General features: G+C 38.3%; 2 protein-coding genes across 2 annotated transcripts; both read right to left on the reverse strand.

Moving 5' to 3' along the window:
- Positions 1-77: 77 nt before the first annotated feature.
- On the reverse strand, positions 78-6,508 carry LOC113568745 (CMRF35-like molecule 5). The gene is made up of 7 exons (XM_035534715.1): positions 6,469-6,508; positions 5,994-6,311; positions 5,699-5,797; positions 5,528-5,578; positions 3,311-3,415; positions 2,927-2,973; positions 78-565 (listed from the first exon to the last, which is right to left on the reverse strand). The coding sequence occupies exons 1-7, from the start codon at positions 6,506-6,508 to the stop codon at positions 128-130; spliced, it is 1,098 nt and encodes a 365-aa protein (XP_035390608.1). The 3' UTR covers positions 78-127.
- A 1,845-nt stretch (positions 6,509-8,353) lies between these two features.
- On the reverse strand, positions 8,354-8,890 carry LOC118242615 (CMRF35-like molecule 5). Its single transcript, XM_035534591.1, has 2 exons — positions 8,851-8,890; positions 8,354-8,695 (listed from the first exon to the last, which is right to left on the reverse strand). Exons 1-2 carry the CDS (start codon positions 8,888-8,890, stop codon positions 8,370-8,372), a joined length of 366 nt encoding a protein of 121 aa, XP_035390484.1. The 3' UTR covers positions 8,354-8,369.
- Positions 8,891-12,028: the final 3,138 nt, after the last annotated feature.

Raw genomic sequence — 12,028 nt, forward strand, 5'->3', positions numbered from 1 at the left:
TAACAGACAGGGCAGCACACTGGTGACTTGTACTTCCAGCTCTCATCCCCAGCCCCTCCCCCTCTCCCTTACACAGTCTTCATAAAAACATGAAAGAATACAAGGGTAACCAATTAAAAATGCAAGCCTAGACCCATCCTGTGACATGATTAACAGTGGAATATTCACACGAGTCCTCCTTGAAGGTCTCCCTGGTCACAGCATCATTAAAATTGTGTGCATTCTTATAAAACTTCACTGATGCATAAGTTTGAGCTTCAGCAAACAACCCTTCAGACTGATTTGTATCACACACTGAGGAATCAGAGTATATTTTGGGTAAAAGAGCCATACCGTAAGTGTTCTGATCAGGAGAGTTTGATGATAGTGGAGCAGTAGCAGAAACAACATATGAAAAATTACAGGGGTTTGTGGATAAATGGGTGTTGGCATAAACAGTTTGGGAGGAATCACAGGGGTTTGTGGGTAGATTGACAGTAGAGTAGGCTGTAGGAGCTCCAGCGTCTGAGACAGAATGACTTCTGGTGTCTTTAATCTCCTCACTGTCACAGACAGAAAGTGGAACCTGAGTGAAGAGAAAAAGAAAACAGAATTTAGCAACAATATATTGGTTTTTTTTTCTGTATATTCCCTCTTATATACACACATATATATCTGAAGCCTTCCGGGAGTAACTGCAGTGTACTGTAGTAAAATATGTAGAAGTAGTCAAAATTGCAGTGAAGTACTCAAGGTTTCCAGAAAAAGGAAGTTTCAGACAGAGATCCTTCATCAGCTATGCTAGAAAAGTGCTTCTGAAGTGTTAGGAGGTGATATCAGTTTGTCAGAAAGAGTTGATCTTTAAGTCATACCATTCTTTCCATGCATTTATAAAACTCTGTGAGTGTAGATAAATATTTTTTTATTTGAAAAGAGATGAAAACAGTAGAACTACTTGTTCCTCCTGCCTATTTAAACCACAATAAAGTTGTCACCATCCCCAGTGTAAATGCTACAGAACTGGATCTGATACATGCAGTAAAATACAAACGCAGTGGGTGTAAACAAACGGGGCTTCCAAAAACATGGTCATAAAACAGTCACACATCAGCAACAGGTTGAGGGACACACAATACACAAAAGAGCAGTGACAAAAACATCAGAGAGGGACCAGAGTCAAAGAACAAAAACAGGTCAGCACACAGGAAAGGCAAAAACAGAGAAAACTCTCAGTACCCATTGAGTAAACCTTGGTGATACTTCACAGAGCATGAACTGACAAAGGCTGATATACACACACACACACACACACAGAAACAGCAAACATGTGCACATGAATAGTAATCAGGAGGTCTTGAACGAGGAAGTGGGATGTGATTGGTGGGATTACAGGTTCGGCAGGGAGCACCCAGTGCTTTAGAATCAAATTGTCTGGAGAAATCTATACTATCAAAAGACTTAAAATTTGTACGTACAAAGCCTCCTACTAATGAATGTAAGTCCATTACTGGCATTTAATATTTGGCTATATAATCATATTTAATAGCGACTATTTATTAATATCTGCAAAAAGGTTATTGGTAACATACATTTCAATAAACCAACTAAATAATTAATCTACCAAATGAGTAGTACTCTGCACTTAAACATTTTAACAAACAGAGTGATATTGTTATTAAGTTATATGGGTTTTATAGTTATACAATATTTGGATAGCTGTGGATTTCCTAAGGGAGTCATAGGTGATGCCTTTGCTTGTGATTTACCTGTTCAGAGGTTGGATGCACTGACCAGTAATAGTCTACTGTTGGGTATGGGTGGAGCCAAATTTCATATTTATTATAATGGTTTAGTATATATTACAAATCTAAAAGTTTATCATAAGTTAGTATATATTTCAAAAGTAAGTTTTTTTTTTTTGTTTTGTTTTCCTACTGAACCTACAATACATGAATCAGTTTGTTTGGCCAAGAGCAGATTATCTTACATCAGCTCTGGCAGTGTAGTTACTTGCTTACTTTACTTAGCAGTTCACCTACACACTGCTCACTGCTTAGTCAGCCTGTGTATCACTCAAAAGTCATAAAGCACTAACTAGTTATTCTAAGCAAAGGTGCTGAGCCACTATTTGAGTGTAGAAGACACAGATGCTGCAGAGCATGTTTGACTGGGAGGAGATTATGTACAATATGTACCACTGGCAGGTAGTGGAAGTGTCTGATATGGAGAAATGCTGAAGTGCAGAAGAAAGAGCTGGAGGGTGAAGGCAACAGTGGTTCCCGTGGTAATCGGAGCACTAGGGGCTGTGACCCCAAAACTGCGAGACTGGCTCCAACAGATCCCAGGAACAACATCCGAGATCTCGGTCCAGAAGTGTGCAGTCCTGGGAATAGCTAAGATATTATGCAGGACTCTCAAATTTACATATACAATAGTACATATACAATATTATTTTTTTGTTTGTTTTTAATTTTTAGTTCAAGCCCCACTCCTGCCAAGTTGGCACTCTTGGGCCCCTGAACAAGGCCCTTAACCCTCAAGTTGTACTCAATCATAACTGTAAATTGCCTTGGATAAAGCTAAATGTAAATGCTGTCTGTTCTTTCAAGACCATTCAGAGTTTGAACATTAGATGGTGTCAAGAGCAGCAGGTCTGACATGGAGTATAAGTTAGTGCACAAGACAAGCTAATAAGAGTGATTTACTGAGATACCTTTAAAGGGACTATCTATTTAGACATTTATATTTATAGATAATTTCTTAATAAATTCACTCAGCTTCCAGAACATAATTGTTATTAAGATGTTCCTTAATTACTTGTGGTACATATTTATATTTGCTCACTTATATCAAGTAGGTAGGAAATGCATCACAATCTTATACAACATAGTGCACAATTCACTCGTGAATGTGGTGAATATCTGTTTCAAGTGTGACCAGGACTCACCCCATGGCTGTGAGAGGAGTCATGCAGACACTGGGTTTGGGGTGAGGCTGAGAGAATGTTGACAATAAACCCCAAATTAATTAATGACAAATATGTTGTAACGGTTAATCAATTTAAAGATAAACATAAGTTAATCAATGATAAATGAGTATGGGCAGCAACAGGCTGTCACTGTTAGACACACTGGGGCCTAATAAACCCCATTTCATATGAATGAAAGTGGAGCAGATGCACACTGTTACATCTAAAAATGGCAATTTCTTTAGTACAAGCAGTTAAATGTCAAAGATATTTAACATAATTAGTGATTATGTGGAATCTCTCTCTCTCTCTCTCTCTCTCTCTCTCTCTCTCTCTCTCTCTCTCTCTCTCTCTGTTTCCTACCTTTTGATGTCTTCTTCTTTTTCTTTATCTTTCCCAGCATTATTACACACACCAGAAGAATGATTGTTATTATGACCAAAACCACAAATAAGGGAATGAAGGATCCTAGTAAAGCATTAGAGAGGAGAGCAGATCTCAGTCTCTGGTAGAACAACAGGGGCCACATATACTACATAGAATTTACATGAAATCATATGTGCATGCAATACTGCTATTTCTGCTAGTTTGTCCTTAGAGAAAATAGAACTGATCTAATTCAGTGTAACTACATGTCATGTTTTGTGGTCATAGCAAGTCAGAATCTTCTCTAATTCCACAACACAAAATACACATGGTCTGGAAGCCTTTCACATACATTGTGGGTACAGGCCTTTATAGATACATTTATGACCTTGGGTATGTGTCACTGGACCACTGGCTGTACAGGCTTTATCGGGTTTTGGACCAGTTTGGTTGCTGATAATATTAACCGTGTATCTATCTATTTATTTATTTATTTATTCATTCATTTATTTATTTTATTTATTTATTTTTTTTTTTTGGGGGGGGGGGTCCTCTAGCAGTAAGCCTGGGGTAATAGTTGTAGACATGCAGATGCAACAGAGGTAGTGATGTACATGTATGCTGTGCTGTTATACTGTGTGTGTAAAGTGTGTAGGAATGAGTGTGTGAGGGAGAGGTGACAGGGATGTGTGATATCATAGAGTGAGATAATGTGGTTTGAGCCAGGCCTGGTGTGTCACGTCCCTGTAGTGATGTCGTTCACGGCCCTGCCTGCCATCTAAACCGACAGAGAGGTTTTTAGCTTTTACTCTTTACCATAATTAATTCCGTTTCTATACGTTTGTGGTGAGTTTTGTGTTTCAAAGAAGCATATCTTCCTAGGTAATAGAGTGTAGTTTGCTATCCACTAAAATGGCCCAGGAACAGCTCACAGGAATCTACACCAGTGAGATTACACTCTAACGGTTTCCAGGAAATATACAAGTGGATACATTCCAATCATCTTGGAATTTAATTTTAATTATTTCATATAGATGCAGCTGGAAGTATTAAAAGATGACATTACAGCTGAAACATTAAGTTTCTCAAAAATCCAGTGTTACTAAAATCTTATTTAGAGTTTGCTTGTTCACAACCATGTTCAGGCAGCCAGATTAAAAAAAAAAAAGTTTGTCAGTGGAAAACAATTATTACATTTAGCTAATGATCCTGTATGAATCACAGATAACTGCCGGCAGAAAGCCATTTTTACAGAGGGTTCATTTTAAAGAAGTGAATGCTACTGCAAAATGCTAAGGACAAACATCGCAGCTGTACAGGAGACATGACAGTTATAGAAAACAGAAGCTCTTCACACTCTAACCCGCAGTGGTGATTTGCATGGTTCAAACTCATATGTAACCATGGCAACACTTCCTGTGTCTCTCTCTGTTCTATGGTGGTGCTGTGCTTGTTTTCTCTCTCATTATTTCTGTCTCTCTCTCTCATATTAAAGAACTGCTAAACTCAAAGTGTATAAAAGCAGCCCAACATATATGAACAAGTTAAACTACTTGACTAATTGGTCCATGTGAAGCTATTCATATCCACAGTGATTATTTGATTATATTTCTATATTCCTGTTGAGGTACTATTTAGCAGGATAGTATCAGTGTTTAAGACTATTTATATATTCTAATAGTAACATTTAGTGTCCTCTATCCTACACTGACCACTTTTAATCACTTTCTGTGTATTGGTCAAGCAGTGTTTACACTGTCACTCACCAGTATGTTCCTCCATCCTCTGATCTCAGATCAGTGATGGTAACAGTGAAGACTCTGTCTACTGTGACATTATCCAGAGATAATTTTCTACAGCATTTAATGTTAGTGTTTATTCAAAAAAAGAAAACCTTACAGGGAACAAGTACATGTGCAAGTGAGAGTGGCCTTGCTCAGGGGCCCAACAGTGGTAAGCTAGCAATGTTGGGGCTTGAAACAGCAACCTTCTGCTCACTAGTCCAGTACATTAACTGGTGGATCTTAGACGCTCTTTGCTTTTCCAGACTGAGAGTTAACATGGATATCTGTAATAGTTTTAATCATTGCCTGTTTATTACTTTGTTTTCTGTAATGTCCTCCTGGTCTGTGAGCTTTTATCAGTAAATCTTTTGTTTTACTGAAAATACACTCGACTCAACTGCTGCCTGTTCATCCTGACAATGGTACATACCATGGAGTGAGGGACTGTTGCTTTGGAGGTTTACATCATTTACTGTGTGAGCTGGAAAAAGAACAGTGGAACATTATAAACCATATGATCAAGATATAGCAAAGGAGATGTGCAAACCCCTTTTTAGGCATGTAGATAGATAGATGTCTCTCTCCCTCTACCTCTGCCTACCTCCAGTTGACCATGTGGAGTCAGTATTTACTGATGTGCTGAGATCAGGTGTTGGAGGGGTGTGGGTGGAGTGTGAGACAGTAACATTCATAGATGTGTCTGAAAGACAGAAACAAACTTATCTATCAACAAATCTATCATCTCATTTTCAGTACACAAAAATCATGCTTTTTATGTTGAACATTTGTATATTTTGTATTATAAATCCCAACTTCACATAATTGCCTCAGTTAATCATCATCATCATCATCATCATCACCATCATCATAATTGTCGTTATCTGCTCATCACTCACCCACTTTAACCACTAACAGAATCTCTGTGTAGTGATCACGCACTTTCTGCTGTGTTGCACACCAGTATTTTCCTCCATCCTCTGATCTCAGATCAGTGATGGTGACAGTGAAGACTCTGGCTGCTGTGTCATCATTCAGAGAGAATCTCTCGTCTTTAGCAGTTTTAGAATCAACAGGGATGTCTTTAGTCTGGAAAGTATAACATTCTCCTCTGCAGAGGTACTTCATGTGGGTTTCATATCCAGACTTATAGGGGCATCTGATCTGAACTGAACGGCCCTTGTATCCAGTTACTGTAGTTACAGCAGCAGTTACAGCTGTAAAATAAATCATTGTGTTAGTAATGTACAGAACATGCAGAAGATCCACTGTTATGACTATTCACTTCACTACCAAGTCCCTCTCTGTGTGGCAGGTAAACTAATAATGTGCTGAACCTGTCTGATGATAAAGTGAGCAGTAAATGGAACTCACCTGGGAATAGACTGGACAAGACGAGTATAAGTGTCCACATGTTGAACTGGGTGGTGAGAGTTCTGTGAGAACTGTCTCATAGTCTGACACTTCCCCCTTCAGTTCTCATCACTGCTTAAAGTGGTGTGTGTAACCAATCACCGCCTCTATTCTCTCTCATTTTTTCAGAGCTCTTCTCTCTGTCTTTGGATTTCTCATTTCTTTCTCTTTTCTCTCTTTCTATCTTTCTTTCAGAGTGTGACTGAACTGAGTTCACTGAGAGTGTGGCGTAGTCCAAGATCAGGTGTAGTATATATCTGGAGAGCCATCACCTAAGTCCTAATGTGACCTCACACACAGTGGTGAACACACTGATGTTAAACAATGATGTGAAGGAAGTCTTGGACATGTTTTGTCCAGGTGTTTTATAAACAATATGCATGTTCAGAAAAACAAAAAACCCACAGTGAGCTCCTGCCACTTCCTTTTTCTTTTTCTCAGACTCATTTCTAAACCTCCCTGCACCTTTTCCTGTGTGTGTCATTATTTCATATATATACTGTTGTGCTTTCCTTTACTTTAGACTTTTTGCTTTACTGTACATCAGACCAAAGCAGCAACTGTATTGTATGTGTCTGTGTTGCTATGACAAAGACTAAGGTCTCAGATGCTGTCTGTCCTAAATAGTCTGCCGTAATGACGAACTAATCTTATGTATTTGTTTGTTTCCATTTAGGTTAAAAAAGATTCATGTTTTGTTTGACACATTGTCACAAACAAAGAGCTGTACAGTTATTGGTAGCTGGTTCCACAGTTGTACACTCTGCTGCACCACTGTGCCATTTAGTGGTAAAAACATTTTATGCAACCTGGCATTGCTAAATTGGGCCCTCTGTCTGGTCCCCATTCCCCTGTAGCAATTTTACCCAGTAGAGTTTAATGTATCCAAACTTCAAACTTTCACTTATCTGACACATTTATATAGTACCTTTCTCAACACAAGGACTCTTTACAGACAGAAACCAGCATGTTACAATCAAATCACTCACACACCTATGAGAAGCAGGGACTGTACCCCCTAGAGGAAGGGAAGAGGTTAAGATATTCCCAGTTAGTCAAAGGTCCATGCTACAGTACAGCATACCAGTACTGCCATCTAGAGTTCAGTGAGCATCACTGCAGCTGCAGTACGAGTACAGCTGCAGTAGAGTATGTCTACCCACTTAATCTCTGAGTGCAACAGGTTTGTCAGCATAGACTGTATAGCCTAATAACTTATCATGTGTTTCTGAGGAAAAATAATCACACAGTAAAATGAGGTTTTACTTGTGTGTTTTTCCTCATCTGAATGGTGTGAGTGCAATGAATTTTATGGCAGGGATTTATTAGGCGTGGTGTGGAAATAAGCTAAAATATCATGAATTGTATTGACGAAGTGATTTATGCACATATGTGATGGTGACCACGTTAAATGTCAGTGAAGCCCTTTGTGCTTGAAATGCAGAACCAGATTTTCCACTCATTGTATTTTACTTTATTCAAGTTCAAAGTTCAAAGTTCAAAGAGGTTTTATTGTCATTTCAGCTATATACAAGTACACAACAAAAATGAGACAATGTTCCTCCAGGACCATGGTGCAACACAAAACAACAGTGCAACAGACAACATGCTACTCAAGTGCAAACAGTACAATATAGTGCAAAAATGTCATTAAATAAACATTAAATAAACAATAATAAATACAGGACAGGACAAATACAAAATACATTTATGAACTTGAAAAAATCATGCTTTTTATGTTGAACATTTGTATATTTTGTATTATAAATCCCAACATCACATAACTGCCTCAGTTAATCATCATCATCATCATCATCATCATCATCATCATCATCATCATCATAATTGTCCTTATCTGCTCATCACTCACCCACTTTAACCACTAACAGAAACTCTGTGTAGTGATCACGCACTTTCTGCTGTGTCGCACACCAGTATTTTCCTCCATCCTCTGATCTCAGATCAGTGATGGTGACAGTGAAGACTCTGGCTGCTGTGTCATCATTCAGAGAGAATCTCTCATCTTTAGCAGTTTTAGAATCAACAGGGATGTTTTTAGTCTGGAAAGTATAACACTCTCCTCTGCAGAGGTACTTCAAGTGGGTTTCATATCCAGACTTATAGGGGCATCTGATCTGAACTGAACGGCCCTTGTATCCAGTTACTGTAGTTACAGCAGCAGTTACAGCTGTAAAATAAATCATTGTGTTAGTAATGTACAGAACATGCAGAAGATCCACTGTTATGACTATTCACTTCACTACCAAGTCCCTCTCTGTGTGGCAGGTAAACTAATAATGTGCTGAACCTGTCTGATGATAGTGAGCAGTAAATGGAACTCACCTGGGAATAGACTGGACAAGACGAGTATAAGTGTCCACATGTTGAACTGGGTGGTGAGAGTTCTGTGAGAACTGTCTCATAGTCTGACACTTCCCCCTTCAGTTCTCATCACTGCTTAAAGTGGTGTGTGTAACCAATCACCGCCTCTATTCTCTCTCATTTTTTCAGAGCTTTTCTCTCTGTCTTTGGATTTCTCATTTCTTTCTCTTTTCTCTCTTTTTATCTTTCTTTCAGAGTGTGACTGAACTGAGTTCACTGAGAGTGTGGCGTAGTCCAAGATCAGTTGTAGTATATATCTGGAGAGCCATCACCTAAGTCCTAATGTGACCTCACACACAGTGGTGAACACACTGATGTTAAACAATGATGTGAAGGAAGTCTTGGACATGTTTTGTCCAGGTGTTTTATAAACAATATGCATGTTCAGAAAAACAAAAAACCCACAGTGAGCTCCTGCCACTTCCTTTTTCTTTTTCTCAGACTCATTTCTAAACCTCCCTGCACCTTTTCCTGTGTGTGTCATTATTTCAATATCAACCGTTTCAATATATAACAGCCAGAACTAATACTTTACATTAAATCACAGGCAGCAACTGTATTGTCTGTGCCTGTGCTGCTATGTCAAACATTGAGTTCTCAGAGGCTGTCACAATTGCTGCAACTTCTCCATTACTGCAACTTCTCTATTTGTAGGTTGGTTTGTTTGTTTCCATGTAGATTAAAAGTTTCATGTTTTATTTGCATCACAACGAGCTGCAAAGTTCTTGCATAAAACCTCCAACTCCAGGCTCATCTTGTTCAGGTTAAAAGCGCTAGGTGGGAACATTTTATTTTCAACTTTATTTTGCATTTTAAACATTTTGCTCTGTATTTCATGTTGATCTAATAAGTAGAGCAACCAGAACAAATACTGCACATTAGACCAACACAGCAACTGCATTGTCCGTATCTGTGTTGTTATGTCATACACTGAGTTCTCAGATGCTTTCACAGATGCTGTGCAACTTCTCTAAAACAGCCTGCAGTAATGATGCACTCAGCTTATTTACTTGTTTATCTCCACTGAGGTTAAAAAGTCTCATGTTTTTTTTTGACACATTGTCACAAATAAGGAGCTGTACAGTTATCGGTAGCTGGTTCCACAGTTGTATGCTCTGCTGCTCTTGTGGTAAGAAGGTTTTCTGCACACTGGCATTGCTAAATTGGGTCCTCTGTCGGGTCCCCTCTGACCTGTATCAATTTTACCCAGTAGAGTTTAATGTATCCAAACTTCAAACTTTCACTTATCTGACACATTTATATAGTACCTTTCTCAAACCCAAGGACTCTTTACAGACAGGAACCAGCTTTGTACAATCAAATCACTCACATACCTATGAAAAACAGGAGCCAATTTATGCAAAGCTTACTCTCAATCAGAAACCACAGTCCCCTGGGGGACTGTACCCCCTAGGGGAAGGGGAGGAGGTTAAGATATTCCCACTTAGTCAAAGGTCCATGCCACAGTACAGCATACCAGTACTGCCATCTAGAGTTCAGTGAGCATCACTGCAGCTGCAGTACGAGTATGTCTACACATTTCATCTCTGAGTACAACAGGCTTGTCACCATAGACTGTATACCCTAATAATGTATCATGTGTTTCTGGGGAAAAATAACACAGTAAAATGAGGTTTTACTTGTGTGTTTTTTCCTCAGTTACTCCACGTCTGAATGGTGTGAGCACAATGAATGATTCAGTGTTTACTCTTCCTGTCGTCTGTCTGTCATGATTGGCCCCTTCCTACCATCTACCTCCATCGTCTTTTTTCATTGTTTCATTTTCTCCGTTCCTGTTCCGGTCCTTGTTTTGGTTTTTGCTGTCTCATTTAAATCACCTGTTTCTTGTGAGTTCTCACTTCTACTTGTGTATATATGCCCTGTGTTTTTTCCAGTCTTGTTGCTGGTCTTTGTTAATCTATTCCTTGTATGTGGTTTCTCTACCTGTGGTAACTGTATTCCTAGCCTGTTATGTGTTCGCTTGTTTAGTTCATACTGCTGCTTGTGTACTATGTATGCCTGGGCTCTCTGTGTTGTCTGACCTTGGAGTGTGATATTGACCTTCATCTTGCATTTGCCCCTACTAAATTTCACTCTCTTCAGCAAATGCATCTGCCTCCCTAGCACTCCATGTTACACTGTCAGTTTTTCTGTCTAATCATCACTGTCAGGTTTCGTCTCTCTCTATGTACGCTTTTCTCTGTCTGCTTCTCAGTCTTTATATTTCTAATACTCTTTTTGTATTTGTGACTGTGACTTTTCTAACTGTTGTAGTCTGGCGATGGTTTGAACTTACCCTGCAGTCAGAATGTAGAAGCCACCTAATTTCTAATGAATAAAATGTACATGAGTCAAGCTCCTACAGATCTGTAACACATTTGAATCCACTCAAGTTATCGAGAGAGGAAATTTTAAGTTATTTATTTTTTACTAATGTTCAGAAATCACCTGACTGAACTTACCTTGCCCAGTAAACTCCTGTAAATTCCTGTTTTTATAGAATGTTTTTTTTTACCTATATTCAAGCATTTACTCAGATGATAAATAATAACAATTTGATCTAATTTATAACATTGATGCCACAGTAATGCATAGTATGTGAGGAAATGGAAGTAGTAATCTTATTCATTCATAATTTATATTATTATAATTTATCAGAAAATGTATTTACAATAAAATATTGTTCATATGGATTCATTATTCATATTCAAATGGATATACGTATATTAATCCAGTTGAATAAATAATGTCAGAAGGCTTGACTCATACAATTATAAACTGAGAGCATACAAGATCATAGGTAGTGATCAAAGAAAAAACTTTTGTGATGTAGAATTTTATTTTATTTTATTTTATTTTATTTATTAGCCATGGTGTGGAAATATTTTAGTTTATCATCAATTGTATTGAAGTGATTTATGCACATGTGTGATGGTGGCTACGTTAAATGTCAGTGAAGTCCTTTGTGCCTGAAATGCAGAACCAGATTTTCTGCTCATTGTATTTTACTTTACGGTTGTTAAATTATATTAATAAACCTGTAGTTTGCCCTGACACAGTGATGTTGTTTTTTAAAAGGCCTAAAGTGGTACCTGTTACAACAGACTCCCTTGTAAATATGCTCTGGTCAGTTCAGCAG

Source organism: Electrophorus electricus, chromosome 16 (assembly GCF_013358815.1).
Source record: "Electrophorus electricus isolate fEleEle1 chromosome 16, fEleEle1.pri, whole genome shotgun sequence".
Taxonomy (NCBI): domain Eukaryota; kingdom Metazoa; phylum Chordata; class Actinopteri; order Gymnotiformes; family Gymnotidae; genus Electrophorus; species Electrophorus electricus.